This window comes from Pithys albifrons, chromosome 21 (assembly GCF_047495875.1).
Source record: "Pithys albifrons albifrons isolate INPA30051 chromosome 21, PitAlb_v1, whole genome shotgun sequence".
Lineage (NCBI taxonomy): Eukaryota > Metazoa > Chordata > Aves > Passeriformes > Thamnophilidae > Pithys > Pithys albifrons.
The window spans coordinates 276,904-294,426 of record NC_092478.1 but is presented as its reverse complement, the minus strand read 5'-3'; the positions used below and the strand labels follow the sequence as shown (position 1 = coordinate 294,426).

The window sequence follows — 17,523 nt, the reverse complement described above, 5'->3', positions numbered from 1 at the left end:
CCCCGGCCCCGAGTGGGGGGGGGGGGGGGGGGGTCCTCCCGCCCTCCGGGGGCCGCTCTGGCCGCGCGCCGGTGGGGGCACCGAGCGCTGAGGGCGGCGCGGGGGCCGGGCTGGGCCGGGCCGGGACAGGGAGCCCGGGGGGCTCCGCCGCCCCCTTCCCCGTTCCCTTGGCAGCGCTGCCCGGCCGGAACCTCGGGCATGGATGCCGCGGGTCCCCCCGTGAGGGAGCTGAGGTGAGCGGCGGGCGCGGAGGGGCGCGGAGGGGCGCGGGGCGCAGGTCTGAGGGCAGCGCCTCGGGGAAGTAGCCAAGCGGTTACGTAAAACGCGGAGAATTAGGGAAACTTGTGTTTGTGCTTATTAACAGTGGGTTACACAAATTGGCGACGTTGCGTCGCCTTATGAAAGAGAGGAGAAAAGCTACTTTTCTGGTTCGGAAGGTCGGTGCTGGGGTGGTGTAGAGGCTTATGTGGCATTGCTGGGTCCTTGGGACTTCCGAGGGCCCTTTTTGTGTGTAATGAGGGCAGAACATCTGCTCGTCTGTGGTGTGGTGGGTGTCTGGAACTGGGCGGGCTTAGCGAAGAAGAAGGAGCTTGAGAAGATTTTTTGGCTTCTGTTTTTCCGGTGTCAGTATGTTGTGTCCTCACTGTCGCTGAGTGCCGGTGTCCTGTGGGCTCGGTTCGCCACAGAAACCTGCTCAGAGCGGAGCTGGGCGACTGTCCGTGACACGAAAATTAAAAACCCAAACCTACAAACACTGACATTTGCTCAAAGATCTTAAAAATCATCTGAAGGTGGTTTTATAAACACTCTGACCCTAAAAAATTCTCTGCTCTTGAATCATTTGAGGAATCGGTGACAATAAAAAAATGCCTTCAGTAGGTTTCTTGTATTTAGGTCAGTGTTTGTAGAAAGTGTACGGGGACTTTGCTCCAGAATGGTTTCATAGGACCATGGGATGGTTTGGGTTGGAAAGACCTTAAACATGTCCCGAGGCTCTGCCATGGGTTGAATCTTCCCTTTGGTACAAGCGTGTTTGTGGCATCAGCTGGAAATACAAGGGGAGATTTGGGTAATGCCAGACTGTGGGCAGTACTTGTATGGCCCTACAGTGAAACTGGATAATTAAGAATGTTCCTAATTTTTTTCAACTATTTTTGCTTTTGATGTAAATTCCATTTCTGCAGCCTATGTTCTTATCAGTACTGTGGTCACTGGGCACTTGGAGGAATTGAATTTCTGTCAGTAATGGCTGATGGCTTCAATATTATTTCAGTGTTGTTTAATCTGGTAATTGTCTTACAAAATTAGTAACTAGAGAGCATTCCCAACTGATACTCTGATGGCAGAATTAGGTCTGCAGTGTGTCTACATTTTTTTCCCTATAAATTTGTTTTAGAATAGCTTTTGACTTACTTCAGCATAGTCTTACAAAGAGAAACTACTGGTGAGGGAAACTATGGACTATTTTAGTGTGGTATTCACGTTCACTTTCCAGCCCTTCTGCACACATTGACACCTTGGTGGGATTCGCTGTTTAATTGTAAGTGTTCCTTTTTAGGCCTTTAAGATGGATGGAAGATTAACATTTATTATATTTTTAACTCTGCCTGACATACAGTAAGACTGACAGTTAAACAAGTCTCTTTTCATAAGCTCTGATGTCGAAATTACCACCTTTAAAGAAACAAGAGAAGAGTTCTTTGACCAGCAAATGTTTCTGACACTGCTCAAGAGGAACAGTAACTTTGCTTGGTGCTCGTCAGAACTTTGTATGTTTGGGAGCTGGAGATTGCATTTCCCTTTGCCTTCAGACAGGCACATGATTGATTCAAATCAGCAACAAATTCTTTTAAATCTCTGGCTTATATAATTAACCTCATTAAATCTATTATGAAGAAACAATTCACAGTGTGTGGTAGGACGTGACTGCAGCTTTTGTAACAACCCAGTGAGTGTGGTGGTAATGAGATTTTTTTTCAGCACCTGCATTTGTCCGTTTTTGTTAGAAGCAGTCCTGAATTCCACAGGAGCCAAAACTTGATCTGGAAGAGCCTTATCCATCTGTTTTTGTATTCTGGGGATTTTCATGTGCCGGTCCTTCGGGGGGCAGCTGTAGCTGCGAGCAGATGTCGTGCCCCGGCGGCGGGGCCGCGGCTCGGCAGTGCCAGGGGCCGCCCCCGCCCGACTGGGAGAGCCCGCCCGGCTCCCGCAGCCGCTCCGGCAGCACCAGCAGCGCCGGCTCCGGCGGCCGCCGCCAGCTCCGGCAGAGGGTGGCCCACCTGATGGCGTGCGTGGAGGACATCAGCTCGGATGATGAAATCCATGAGGAAGTGTCTCGCACTCTCGATGAAGCTTTCCTCATTTGGGGGAAAAAACTGAAGGATAAGTGGCAAGAATTCAGGTTTCGTTCCCTCCAGTTGGTTGTTTTTGTGGGGGTATTGGGGTTTTTCTTTAAGGCTGTCAAATGGATTTCTGAGTGATGAAAAGTGACAGAAAATCTTTGTTTTCTGTAGACAGCAATTCTGTGGGGAAATCAGAATGTTCTTAGGGTTGATTGCCTGTCCACGCTTCAATTTTAGCATTGATTTTGTGTGGGTTTGTTTGTTTGTAGGCTACACTTAGTTACCTGGAACGTGGGCACAGCTGCTCCACCTCCTGATGTCACCAGTTTACTTCAGCTCAATTCACTGGGCCCAGCTATGGATATGTATGTGATAGGGTAAGGATATATTAAAGAACTTGCTTTGTCAGTTTATTGCAAACTGCCAAGTCTCAGCAACTTGGGGTCTGTTCTGGGAGGACGGTGTGATGTGAATCACTGCCTGGGACGTGGTTTAACGCTGTCGCTACCAGCAGGTGAGGATTAACTTAGTTAGTCTAACCAGGTACTAACTTAAACCAGATGATTTATTGCAGGAGAAGCTTCTCTCCTTTCTGCTGCTACTTTGTGACCAAATGCAGAATATCTTTTTTTCTAAACACACAAAATGTTTTAGCCACTGTTTTCCTTGTTATCATGTAAAGGCATATTCATTTTGATACAAAAGTTAATTGATATTCAGCATGTTTTAAGGAAATTAGCACAAGCTTATTAGGCACAACCTGCCATTATGTTTTCCAAACTTTCTTGAAATTTTGAAGTCCTGACACTCAGGTTATTTGTCCTATCTAAAGCCTAGCATTGGCTTAAACTCTGTCTTAGGTTGGTTTTCTTCACATTAGCCGTGTTAGACCTGTGGGTAGGTTAAATTGCTTGTGAATGAGAAACTGAACCGCAAGGAATTTCTGACTTAGGCTTGGAGAGATCTGTTAGGATGTTTTGGTCTGTGTTCTGCAAAGTTTGTATGAATTGTGTCGGAACCTACTGATACAGTGTGAGTAATTGTCCTGCATTCAGCTTACAGGAGGTGAACTCAAGAATCACAAATTTTCTGTCTGACTTGGCATTTGATGATCCGTGGAGCATTTTCTTCATGACTGTATTGTCTCCCTTGGGATACATCAAGGTAATTATTTACATCTCTTCAGTGTCACAGCACTGAAGGAAAATGTCTTACCCAGCTCTGTTCAGATTTTTTTTTCCTCAAATTCTCTGTAAAACATAAGTTGATGGTATTTTTTGCAGGTGTAACTCACTTCTGTAGGTACAAGTATATTAGCAGTGATTCTTCATCACACTTCTGTTTTCCTGCTTTGTTGAGAAGGGCAATTTTAATTTTTCTCTGTTAATACTCATGTCCTTAGTTTTAGCAGTAAAAACTGGCCATGTTTTTTCATGTCTCATTTGGAAAAGTCGGGCAGTGTTGATGCTTGTGCAGCTCGGATGACAAACAGCAAGAGGCTGTTGGGCTACAGAGACAAGTGCAGGTGCTGCAGAACCATGTGATGAACAGAAATGCTCCTGTTGTAGTTAGAACACACTCTGAGGGAGCAGAGTCGTGAAGATTATTTAAAAGGAAATGTCATGGGAACTTACACTCAACAGCACATTTCTTGTGGCCACAATAACTCTTCCTCTCTCTTGTTTGTTGAAAATTCTCTTGCTCTGTGCAATATTGGGGAACTGTATTGAGATGCTTCTAATGTGGTCTTGCATTATAAATATCCCAAGCAATGGCAGTGATTTTTGTTAAGATTGGTGAGGTTCCTTTTCTTTTTTTTCCAATTTGTTTGCAGATGAAAATAATCTGCATGTAAGTAAAACAGGATTTTAGGGAGTATGTGTATTTATCTGAGGCCTTCTGATTTAATTGAAGATCTATAACCTTATATAGTAGTTTAAATTACAAGATTTTTGAGTAATATCTGGGGCATAAGACCAGCTAAAGTACTGCCTATTTTAACAATGCAAAAAGTAAACATAGAAGGATATCCTAAATTTCTCTATTAAAGAGCAATCAAAAGCCTTTTGAGTGTTGTATTGATTTTCTAAATCAAGCATTATTTTAGGGTGAATTTGATTGTATTATTTGCATGCTCATCACACTCAGTAGTCGTGCTGTTATTTTAGTTGCAAATAAACAAAACAAAGATCCCATTGGAAATTTTAAAAAGGAAGAAACCCACATTGTTCATTCTGGTTAAGTCATTGCTGATAAACATTCAAAATCTGGCTGTGGTCTGACATTCAGGCCCTGCATACAGACAGTTAAAGGAATTCCCACTGGTATGCCTGGTTGGTTTTGAATTCTAATTTATAAATGTGGCATTTTGGACATAGCAGTGAGTGGATGCTGCCACCTCATGGCTTTCAGCAGAACTCGATTAGCTCCAATAAAAGGGAGTGGTCAGGCCAGGTCAGAGTCCAAAGAGGCAGCAAGGACAGGTTATCCCAGGACTGAAGCAGGGAGTTGGCTGAGGAGGGTCGGAGCAGTTCCCCCTTGCCTGACCTGTGATGAGAGTGGGTGTAGAGAGGTGGGATATCATCCTTGGGGTGTTACATCACCTCAGTGACACGGTCTGTTTTCAGAGCACTGAGTTGGTCATAGTGAATTCTGTCACCATCCACAGGATCATGTTCCCTCTGTCCAGGGGCATTGCTGGATTTGGCTCTAAGTACTGGTGGGAGCAGTGCGAGTTGCAGCACAGGAGGGATCGTTGTCTTGTGGTGTCCAGGACCTACAGAGAGAGGGGATTCCACGTGGGTCTTGAGAAGTGCCTGGGGACTGACCACAGCAGAATGAAAGAAAGCACATAATAAAGAGACTAGAAGATCCTGCTGTCTCATGAGTGTAATTATGGAAAGGAGAATGCTGGCTACTGAAATATTGATGCATCATCTAGCAATTGCAATCCATCCCTTCACTGTTCAGTATTTTGTTGGGTTCAAGGACAATGGAAACATTAACATATATTCTGAAATCATTTAATTGTGTAGATATAAAGGCAAAGAAAGGAGGAATTCTGTTTCAAATTTTGGACTGAATGTATGTACTTCTGCAGCATTAGCAGAGTCAGTGTTATTCTTAACAGCATGTTTTATTCTAATGTAGTCTTTTTCTAAGTTAATCCAGCATAAAATTGAACTACAATTAATGCATTTCTATGTCTATATTTTGAATTGAATTGTTACCATTTAAAACAAACACTTAAAATGAATTTTGTGTCTCATGCCAGGAACGTGGTAAAGTCCATAAATTTTCAGTGAAGAACATCTTTGTTAGAACTATTTCAACACACACACACAAAGCCCCAAACCACAAAAAATCCTGTGTCTTATGTGCTGCCTGAGTGTCATTGCTTTGGAAGTGTTTGGTAAATCAGTTTTTACAGGCACTGCAGGCAGGAGTTGCTGCTGTTTGCAGCTCATTGTTTTTGCAGATGCCAAGAATTAATTGCTGTGCTTTTTAGGTGTTTTAATGGCATTTAGAATGTTTAGTGATCTGCTGAAGGATGGTTCAGTTTGAAAAACCTGCTGCTGTTGAAGGACTTGTAGGTGTGAGCTATTAAGATTACAGGTGAAAAGGATTTGGTCCTTCATGGACAGGATTCTTAAAGATAGAAACAAGAGGCTGGTGAGTCAGAAGTAAATGTCTTTAAAGAGCTTTGGCAGGTACATGTTTTGAGGTCAACTTCAGATTTGTGATGTAGTGTTACAGCTGTTAATTCGTTGAGGGATGGATCAGACTTGTTTCTAGGGAGGTCTGCTGTAGGAGTGTGTTCTTGACAGCGCTGAAATGGGCCTGGATTGACTGTGTCACAGAACTGAGGCCACGCTGGGCGAGGGAATTGCATGACTTCTGTGGTGTTCTTCCCCTAGAAGCTCCTATGAAGTAAATCCAAGGAATTCCAAATACCTCCCTGGAAATGACCAGTCCCTCTTTCATCTCCTCCAGCTCTCCTCCGTCCGCATGCAGGGATTGCTGCTGCTGATCTTTGTGAAGCACGTGCACCTTCCCTTCATCCGGGGCATCCACACCCACTACACGCGCACGGGCCTGTACGGATACTGGGTAAGGGGCTGCCTGAGACTTGCTCGCCTTGGCTGTTTATGGTGGTGTGTGCCTCTAAATGGTTTCATGGTGGGAGAGAGGAGATACTGCTTAATTAAAAATTTGTAAACTGACAAGCAGTGAGACTCGTTTGTCTGAACTTGCTGTGCAAGTGCACTGCACAGAGCGTAATTTCACCAGTTTATTGGCTGATACACAACAACTTATTTATGTGGGACGAAATTGTATTGATTTACGTCTAAATAGCAAGATTTAAAAAGTTGTGTGTGGTGTCAATAGTTAAATTTGCAGGCGTTGACTGTAGTTTCAGGGAATGTTGTTGATCTTCCATCCCAGGGGAACAAAGGAGGAGTCAGCATTCGCATGTCCCTCTATGGTCACACGATTTGCTTCATGAACTGCCACTTGCCGGCCCACATGGAGAATACAGAGCAGCGCTTGGATGACTTTGAGAAAATCCTGGAAATGCAGTTTGAAGGAGAGAATATTCCAAGTCCCTTGGATCATGAGTGAGTTGTTCACCCAATTTTTTTATCTATTATATGGTGAACTCACAAATTGAAGAGTCTTGGGTTTGGAATTTTCAGCCATTGTTTTTTATTTTAAATGTCCCTTCAGCCTTGACGCTGAGTCCTGTGAGGAACAGATAACCTGAAAAATGAAGGTCTGTTTTACAAGACTCTTCTCTTCCTGTGTTTAATTACATAAATTAGTTAACACATAGGCTGTAGAAGCATGCAGGAAAGCTTCAGAAGCTAAAGCCTGCTTAGACCAAAAATCCTTCAGATTGCTGTTAAATGTTTGGAGATGCAAGTCCTTAGGAGACTCAGGAGAAGTTAATACTCAGGCAGTAATGACCAAGCAGCAACAATTCAAGGGACTTAATTTACTGTTTCAATTACTTCAAATTTTTGGTTTAGCAGCAGGTTGTCACTGTGTAAGCTTATCTATAACTACTTAATGTTTGTGTCTAAGCTGTTTGCATTAAGTAATATAAGTGATTAGTGCACCTAATTAGTGTAATGGCGTATATTCCTTTGAATTCTTCCCTTATGTTAGTGAATTCCTATAAATCCTCCTTGGTTTTTTGCATTTGTTGTTTTTTCTTCTTCTTAAGTGTTCTCTTCTGGTTTGGAGATCTGAATTTCCGGATAGCAGATTATGGCATACACTTTGTCAGAGAATCCATCAATAACAAGCGTTACAGTCTGCTCTGGGAAAAGGACCAGGTATGTTGTCTTAAGCTGTCTGGAGGTTTGGTTTTTAATGCATACATATACAGCATGGTACTTAACACTACCTCTAGAGTTTCTGATTTCTGTTAAAGAGCAGAAATTCAGAGCAGTTATGAGATGGAACAGATCTAGCTGTTGACTCTCTCACTTCTCAATCATAAGCCCCAATTAATTGCAAACTGTTTCTGCTTTTGTTTAGTTTCTTACTCATTTACAATGCTTGTGTTTGACTGGAGCTTTCTTAGAACTTTGTGTCTTGTCGGTTGTTCGTCACCTTAATTTCTCCTCTTCTCCCAAGCAGTATTTTTAAGAGAACTTTATTTGGGAATTTGTTTTGAGTAGAATTGTGTCAAAACTTGTAGACAGATCACGTCCAGAGTTCTGGCAGTAACAAAGAGGCACTTCTGAATTTACCTTTCCAATTATGTTGTACTGACAGAGATGTTGAATTCTTCTTGGAGGAGCTTTCCCAGTCACTCTTCAAGCTCTGATTTTTAAACATAAACTGTAAAAATTACTTTTTATTTCTGCAGTTAAATATGGCAAAAAAGACAGAAGCATTTCTTAAAGAATTCATAGAGGGTCCTCTGCAGTTTAAGCCCACCTACAAGTTTGACCTTTACTCGGATGTCTATGACACAAGGTAAAAGCATAATAAGATGGGCTTGGACATGGGATATGAGAGTGAATGTAGTGTTTGGTTAATATCACTTTAGTAAGCAAACCTGAATTTCCTGAATGTACTGGTTAACCAGGGCTGTTGATCTACTCTTTTAGGCTCATTTGCTGCCCAAGTCGGAATAAATTAATATTTATTTCTGGCTGATGAAGCTGGAGTCTGCTGGTTGTGTGAGGGAAGTAGTGAAAAAACCCAGCCTCTCTTTGGAAAGGCTGGATTTACAGAATAAATAAGCGCTGCTTTAAGCCACTTCTGTTTGGGTTTTTTTAATACTAAAAGTGCCCATTGGTTGTCAGGAGCAAAAGGAAAAGAGTAATTGACATTTGTGTTTTTCTCCATTTATTTGGTGTGCTGGTACTTGAAAGGTAATGTAAATTTGTCTTTAGTGATTATTATAAGTTGAAAATGTAGTATCTTAAGTTCTGAAGTTTTTCTCTGGAGCTAAAGTTTGTTGTTAAATATTAGTCTTGTTTCAACAGAAGGATAAGTTCCTGTCCAAACAGGGGTTTTGTACTGATCTTTTTCTTTACTTCCAGAGAGCAGAAGTCCCTGTTTTGGTTTAAGTAAGAAGAGAACTTTTTGAATTTTGTGGTTTCTTAAATATTTCAGAATCAAAACAAGGCTCCTTCTGAGCTTTTGCTTTGATTTTTGTGAAATATTTGAAAATCAGATGACAGCTGATTTTCTTTAGGGACTTTCTGAACCTGTCTGAAAGCTGTAGTGTTATCTACTCTGCTGTTGCACTTAAAATTGGAAATTTATTCATTTAGGTCCAAAGACATTTTGCTCCCTAATTGAGTGTAAAGATACATAATGAGACCAGCAGTAAATCCAGTTAACAAAAAAGCCTTAGATACACAGACCCTGTGTGTGTTCTGTCGCTGTCCAAGCTTGCAGACATAGTTTGCTCAAATGGGCAGTGGTCAGCAGACCCCCAGGGCAAGCACCCTTGAAAAGTTTCAGTGAAATCCACAGTATTTTCTTATCTTTGATTCTTTTTCAATGTGGATGTTGAGAGTTTATTTCCCATCTAATACGATGTTCTCTCTAAAATAGCGATTGTATCCATTTAAGCTGTTTCTTCAGTATTTCCTTACACAGCAGAGCAGACATATGGCAGCTCATAAAGATTTCTGTCAGTTTATATATTACTGGAGTAAGGGGGATAAGGGCCCTTGGTCATTTAAAATCTTTCCACCTTACTAAAGCTGAATCAGACTTGCATATGGGAAGAGGTAAAACAAGTTAAATGTTGAACTAAATGGCATTGGTTTTGATATTCAGAGTTATTAAACTGACAGTTTTCCTTACATATCCTTCTCATTAACTTTTATAACTCAATCCAGTCCATTCTAATTCCTCTTCCATAGGGTATGATCTTTTCTCCATTTCTGCTCTGTACGGATGTGTCACTTCAAACTGAGAGTTGCTGTTAAGTCTTCTTCCCACTGCAGAGAGAACCATGAAAGGCTGATGTTTTCTGTTGTTACTGATATGGTATAGAAGGAAACTCTGCATTGTGATTAGTTTTATGTATAGCACAGTTGCAGGCACAACTTTCTTGATTATGCAATTTTGAAAGCCTATTGTTATGAAACAACAATAGCTTGCAAACTTGCAGTGCAAGCTGGTACAATTTAGAACTGTTGAATAAGCTGTGGAATCTGTGATTACTGTAAACTACTCTAAGTTTGTTCTATTTTTTTTTGTTAAAATAAACTTGTTCTCAAATATCTTGAATAATTTCAAACATCAGATTCTTCCTACGTATTCCTTATGTTTAGGCCCTTATTTCTCAGAATATCTGTGCATTTGAAGCTGGGGGCAGTTGCTGTATTATCTCAGTGTTCTTGCATTTTTTTTTAGGAGAAAGTATCATTTCCTGTATGAAGCCAACTAACCTACTGAAATGCCCCTCTCCCCTTCATTTTACTGCTCTTTCAGAAACCCATGAAACTGATCTGCAGTAAATGGGAATGAGTTTGAATTGAGGAAATGTCGGTTTTAAAAGCATATTGAGCAGAGCTGTAAAATGAAGCTTGGATGTGATTGCCTTCTTTTACTAATATGTCTGTGTCAGTCTTTGAACTTTGAACAGATTTTGCACAGCGTTCTTAGCTTTTGGCACCTTGTTTGTCTTCTCATTTCACTTTTACCTTTTGTTTTTGTAGTGAGAAGAAAAGAAAGCCAGCGTGGACCGATAGAATTCTTTGGAGAGTGAAAAATCTCTGCCAGGATGCATCAAAAGAAGGCGAATTCTCTGAAGAAGAACAGACTATTTCTGTTGCTTTGAATAACTATGTCAGTCACATGAGCTACGGCATCAGTGACCACAAACCTGTTACAGGAACTTTTGGGCTTGAGGTGCTTTCCCAGTTATGTTGTTAAGAAAAAGTTCATTTTCCTAAGGGTTGCCATACAGAATGTGGTTTTCTAAACCAAAATCTCTGTTTCATTCTGATTATTGGCAGCAAACTGGTTTCAGTTTGTTTCCATTCAGTTAGGAGTCCCACAGCAGGTGTGGCAGAGAATAACTTGAAAAGAATAACTGAAAGAGTGACAGATTTGATTGACTTTAAAATCTGGTCTTTTGTCTAGTTGAAGCCTCTTCTTTTGGTCCCTTTGGTGGTGCTGAATCCCGAGGGCGAGTGGAGCGCAGACGGCGATGTCACCATCCGCTACTCCGCGGGGCCGGAATTCCCCAGCAGTGCCTGGGACTGGATTGGGCTCTTCAAGGTAGTGTGAGCATATCATGGCTCTTCAAGAAAGGTGGTGAATATGACCAGAGGAGGTAGTTGGTGGTTTTACAGCATTGTGATTCTTGCTAGTGCAGAACTCTCTGAAATAGTTTTGTCTCCTTGATTGCCGTTAGTTCCTGTATGTTGATAGTTTAGTTCCATAGCATGTGAGTTCTTTCATACCCTTTAGATTCTCTGCGAAGATGATGTGATGATTTATTTAAATAAAATGTTGCAGAAGCTGTGGAAAGGAGTTGTCCTCCCTAATGTCACAGTTCAAGAGATTTATGTAGCAAAGAAAGAAGAAAAATAAATTAGTGGAAGGGTGAGAGAACAGAGCAGTCGCTCTCTCAGAAACAAAAGATTTGTGCGTGCCCCCACCATGTTTTATCCTGAAAGTACAGTGTTTTAATTACTTCAGTGAAGTAGTAGACAGCTCTCACAACTTTGAGTTTTCTGCATGGTATGTTTTGTTTTTTGATGTTTTGCATCCTTCTCTGCAGGTGTCTTTCAGGCATGTGAATGACTATGTTACTTATGCTTGGGTAGAAGATGATGAAATTTCTTCTAACAAAGACAGTAAACAAGTAAGTCAGTTATATTTCTTTCTAATGGAGTTTCCCACAGAGTAACATTGAAGGTCTGTTTGTTCCAGATTCCCTTCTCTTGGGGATTCTGTATCCTCTTTCCCAGTGGAAGCTAATTGGGAGCAATATTATGATTTAAAATTCCTCTTCCTAATTTGTAGTAATTTTCTAGTAGTCTAGTACACCTTCTCAGGTGTGATCATATTGCTTAAGGAAATTGATGAAAAAGCAGTTTACTCCTGTAGTGACTTTTCACTGTATTAAAAACTACTGTCATTTTATATTTTGATCTGTTTCTGCCACTGAACTGGCCATTTTTTCCTCTTGCCTGTCCTAGTTGCTCAGTGTAGCCTAGATATTTATTGTGATATTTTGGTTATAGTTACCTGGAATTAACTGTGTAAGTAATGTGAGGTATCTCATACAGCTACAGATTGGTGTGTCTTGGAATTTTTGTTTTGACTATTGAATGTTTATGTCCCCCTTTAAAAACTGCTGTCTATTACAAAGCTTTCTAGTAGTGATTACCTAAAGTGACTTAAAGGAACAAACCAAACTTGTTTTAAATACAAATGGTGTGTTTCCAGAGATGTTTATCTGAACAAAGAGAAATTGAAATTTAATTTTTGAGACAGGATGAGTGCAAGTGTGGATAAGATTTTAGAGACAACAGTGGAAATCAGTTGTTTTTTTGTTAGAGATTTTGTAAGTTAACATTGAGTTTACAACAAAACCCCACACTGTATTGTATAAATATTCTGAAGTTCAGAAGTTCTCTGATACCATGTTTTCCTATCACTAAGCTTAGAAATCCAAGCACTATGAACGTTGTTTTAGCAGGATACCATGGGGTGCAGTTTGGGAACGGGGGTCTTAAGGTCAGGCCCAAACCGAGGTGGTGCTTTGCTCTGCTGTTCAGACAGCAGCTCGTTGCCACCAGGAGGCAGCTCAGCTCCCTCTGTACTACTCTGTGGCCTTGGCCTGTCAGGTCCAGCCACTCTGGGTTTCTTCTGTCTTCTCACTGAACCAAGTCATCTTGCTGACATGGTGAAGGAGATTCCTTTTCCTCCCTGATTTAGTTTTCAGATGGTTTCATGAGTTATTTCTGTCTTCATCCTTTTTAGTTTAGATTTTAAAACCTGCTTATAAATAGTAAATACTGATTTTTATGGTGTCCTGAATGGCAGAGACCGATCTTTTGTAAACTTCTTTTTCTGTAGAAATTACTCATTGCATGTTCTTACCCTTGTTGCCAGGTTTACATGAGTGCTGCAGAAATACCTAATATGGGAGGAGAATTTTTGCTGTGTTATTATAGCAATAACTTGCAGTCGATAGTTGGTATCAGCGAGCCTTTTCAGGTAATATTTGGAAGCTTTGATTAATATTGATGTAATCTTTTTAATTTCTTTTGCTTTCATATGTGTCTGAACGTAGATGTGTGCAACTGTGTCAATCCTGAGGGAGGTGCCAGCAGAAGGAATTGTAAAAATGATATATCCTGGCTAATATCCCATAAAAGAATTTGCTGATGTGATACCTAAAAGCCAGAAAATAGCTCTCTAAGCCTCTTTATGAGTGTTAGAAAGCACAGAGCACTTGTTGATTATGGCATGCCAGATGCACGGGAATATTTTCCAAAGAGTGCATACTGAACTACATAGGTGTTACAACTGTACTATCATTTAATTACAACATTCAGTTCCTAATTACAATATTTGGACATTACCTCATCTGTTACACCCAGCCTCAAAGCTGTACCTCCCATCATCCCACCCTCACTGTGCCTCCCGAATTGGAGTCAGTGGTCACAGAACGACCACCCTTTCAGCCCCATCCTCCTTGTTGCTATCTGTCCTTCGTGGAACAGCTTCAAGGCTTCTGAGTAGTTTTGACTTGGTTATATCAAGTGGTATGACCCTGTCATGTCTTATTCTAAGTACATTTTTACTGATAAGATGCTTTTTTTCCCCTTGCTAAAATCTTTGTTTGTCGGAACTCTTGACAAGGAATGTTAAACAACATACAGTTCAAGGTATCAGATGTGCTAAAAGACTCTTGAGTAACTGTTACAGTAACACTCAGCAGTGAAATAAGGCAGGTTTTTCTCTCTCAGCTTTCACTGTTGGAACTTCAGGCTCTCCTGTTAGGTCCTGGTTTCTGTAAAGATGAGAACTCAAATGCTGCCAGGTTTCTGGTAGATTGTAAGTGAGCTCTTTGTGCTTCATTCTGTGATAGATTTACACAGAAGCGTTTCCTGTTTATTAGTTGGTTGAATTTGGGAAAGACAGTACAGCTGGAACTCAAGTTACTTGTTTAAGAGGCTTCATTTAATTTTTGAAAGGATGACTTAACATGCACAAAGATGAAGTGACCAAGCACTACATTTTTCAAAATAATTTTGTTTGTGCATAATTTTCCATGCTGTCATGGCTGTGCTAATGTGTCGTGTAATGATTGAAACAGACGTTCTGCACTGATGGATGAAGGGGTTTTAGAAGACTCTGGCACTCCATTTCCTTGGGGGATACAGTTACTGGGCTTGGCTGGTATATCTTAGTGCTACTATTCCTGTTTTTCTCCTTGTATTGGTGAGAAATGTGGCAGAGTTGAGTATTTCTGTTGCCTCTGAGCTCACTATCTACCAGCAACTGCAGGGTGGTTGTCAGTTACATGTAGATACAACATCCAATATGCCTTTCTTTTTGCACCACACAATGTTTTGGCATCAGTTTAGTGGATTTGTTTTTAATTTTAACTTTCTCAATTTTAGCAAGTATGACAGACATCTCTATGTCTCTATGCAATGGTATATTGATAGTGCAGAGCAAAACAGTGGGTTTGAGTTGTTAACTGGCTTTTTAACTTGTTTTTCTCCTAGATTCAGCCTAGCAGAACTTCAACAGAAAAGGATTTGACACAGGAAGAGAACAGCTGGATGCAGAAACCTGACAATCTCGAATCATGTGATGAGTCTGAAGGCAGGAAGGGCATTTAGTGGTCCTGATTCAGGAGTCAGATGATTCTTTTATGTCTTAGTGATTGTAAGTTTTTACTCTTAGAAGATGGAATAAGACAGGTAGGATTGTTCAGAAACTTTGTAAGCTCATAGAAGATAATTTATTGTGGAAATGGGTATTCTTATTATTGGGAGAGTAACTCTCTTGCACTGTATGAGAACTGTAAAAATAGCACTTAATGAATGCTGTATGTTTTAAGGTGATAGACATTTCTAATACAATGATTTAACCTAAGGAAGTTGAGATGTTTAATAGATTTTTAGGCTTGTTCCTGTTTTCATAGAGGATATTTTATTTACGATGCTATATTTACTATCCTGTAACCACTTAATAATTGATTTACAAATTTTGAGTTTAAATGAAGTTATTTTTAAAAAATTATTTATTAGATACAGCTAGTTAGCTTCTTTTGAAATTTTATTTGATTTTCAAATGTAAGCTCATTACCTTTTGGGAAACACGTATGACAACAGGTCACATGAAAACAAAATCTTTGAAATGTGTAAAGTCCCCTTTGGTAGATCATTTTCTTCATGTCTTACTGAGAACTCTCTGCAGGATTATCAATTTCTAACTTTTCCAAATTGAAATACATTTATCAAAACACGTTTTCCTGATTTTTTTAAAATTCTTCTTTTATAAAACAATTAAACAGTTTGCCTATTGCCTTTCTCCCCCTCATTAAAAATGTAAAATAAATCCATTTTTATACTAGTCCCTGGCTTAGACTTAACCGGGATCCCACAATTTCTAAGAGACATTGCTGAAGTTGAGAAATGCTTTAGCATAAGTGAGCAGCCCATGGCTGATGAAGCATTTGGCAGACTCTGTGCTACAAAAATTGTAAATTGCTTCAATTTATATAGCAATCAGTTTTCAAATTTCTGTTTTTCTAGTGATGCTTAGACCTTACTACATCCTGTGCACTTCAGGGTAGACATGGCATAAGAAACTCTAGGTACCTCTAGGGACTTGAAAGGTAATTAACTTCAGAAATGGTTTTGTTACTTGATGAGGAAATGTTGACACTTGGAAAGGATATGAAGAGGCACCAACATTCCACAGAATCTCTGACTGCAGTGCTGGAAAAGGGCACTTTTGAGTCTCCCATGTTGTAGATACAAAGCTGCCATCTACCTACTGCGTGTGGTAAGTGGAGTCAGTTACTAATCACTGTCATGGTGGTTAGGGATGGAAACATCAAATTTGTTCCAAGTGGAAGAGCAAAGGATGTTGGTGTGCTTATGCTGGAATGCTGCTTCAGAACTGAATGGATTCCTTTTTGCTCTTCTTCTCAAAGCCTTATTTTTTTCAGGACTGTTTTGAGATAGAAAGTTAACACCTTTATAAGGATGTTTGTTTTGCAGTTACTTACTTGTATCATTCACTGTATAAAATCTTTGGAGGTCCAGGTGTCTCTGCACACTGTGAAAGCTCTAACACAGGTTATCTGGTTAGGCAGTTGCAGTGGGGTTTAGGAACACTTTGGCCTCTTTCAGTTTTAGCCTTGTCTCAGCCTAAAGCTTGGTGTGGGGAACTGCTCCCAGTTGTGAGTAGTGAGGGCAGGTTCAGAGGATACTGTGTTCATTGCATGGATTAACATTGCCTTGAAGTTTACAGTTTGTACATTCCTGTTACACTTTGGGACAACATTGGGAACAGTTTTCACATTTGTACCAGTCTTGCAACACTGTTTTGCACTGAACCTTTCAGCTGTGTGACTTTTCAGGGCAGTTAGGGCATCAGACAAATCCCTATGGAATTGCAATAACTCTTGCACTTCTTGAGTTGTCCTCTGGTGCTGATTTCACTTGTGTAGCTATTACTATACTCCATGCAAGGAGATTTTGTGGAGAGCCCAAAGAACAGTGATCTTTGAATTCCAGACCACAGCTGCTGGTTTATTGGGGACCAAGGTGCAGTTTCTTCCCAGCAGGAGCATCTGCTGTTTGGGAGCAGCTCAGAGGGGGAGCCATTGCAGCTGCTTAGCAGGGACAAGGTACTCGAGAGCCTTTCTGTTGTGCGGGAGCCAATAACCCTCTGTCACTGAACACAGAAGCTGCATTTTGTAAACTAATCCTTTGAACCACAGGACTTACTGAAACTGCCCATGGCATCTGGGATTGGAACTGCTTGTTTGTAGGATGCTGCACAGGAATGTACTTCTTTTCTTCGGCATTATGCACACAGAGGCACTTTTGTTTACTACTGTTACCTGTGGTAGCTTTTCAAACTATTCCATGACCTGTAATGATGCAATTTGTGATGAAATTTATCTTTCTTAAAACACTTTTAATTGGATGTTATAATCACTGGAAATGTTTTTATACTCATGTGTTCTCTTTTCATGTACCTCTAAAATAAATTCTGGCAGTGAAGTGTTGTAGATGGCCTCAGTTGATTTGAGAATGAGCATACTGGTTTGGGTGGGGAGCATTAATTTGTGCATGGCAACTTTTCTCCAAGAAACTTTGGTCATGTTTGATGCAGAGATACAACAGTGTTTTAGAATGGAAATCAGTCAATAACAACATACATTGTAGGGCTTTGGGCTGTGAAAGAAGGGCAAGGACAAATGCTATTTTTCTTTTGGACAAAGCAGATTCATCTAATTTTTCCCCTGTTTCAATGAATCCAGTATTGAATGCACTTGTTCTTTTGCATTTTCTATCCCCTTTGCCCCACTGAGGAGGCTTTGATGTTTTCCTTGTAAAAATGTACAGATGCTTAAACTTCTTTCTTTAAGAACAGGTTCTTCTAATTTCACTTTTTCACAGAGGATTTTTACAGTGTGATTTGAGGTGTCATTTTT

The 17,523-nt window shown here is 40.4% G+C and overlaps 1 protein-coding gene across 3 annotated transcripts; it reads left to right on the top strand.

Moving 5' to 3' along the window:
* Positions 1–57: 57 nt before the first annotated feature.
* On the top strand, positions 58–17,097 carry INPP5K (inositol polyphosphate-5-phosphatase K). 3 transcript variants are annotated; one of them, XM_071575116.1, is made up of 13 exons: positions 58–233; positions 2,612–2,719; positions 3,398–3,506; positions 6,336–6,452; positions 6,789–6,961; positions 7,570–7,681; positions 8,221–8,330; positions 8,903–8,929; positions 10,538–10,730; positions 10,965–11,102; positions 11,608–11,691; positions 12,948–13,052; positions 14,573–17,097. In XM_071575116.1, the coding sequence occupies exons 1-13, from the start codon at positions 199–201 to the stop codon at positions 14,687–14,689; spliced, it is 1,428 nt and encodes a 475-aa protein (XP_071431217.1). In that variant the 5' UTR covers positions 58–198; the 3' UTR covers positions 14,690–17,097. The 3 variants fall into 3 exon arrangements, with proteins under 3 accessions (XP_071431217.1, XP_071431215.1, XP_071431216.1); XM_071575114.1 differs by lacking the exon at positions 58–233 and adding an exon at positions 537–2,401; XM_071575115.1 differs by lacking the exons at positions 58–233; positions 8,903–8,929 and adding an exon at positions 563–2,401.
* The last annotated feature ends 426 nt before the right edge of the window (positions 17,098–17,523 follow it).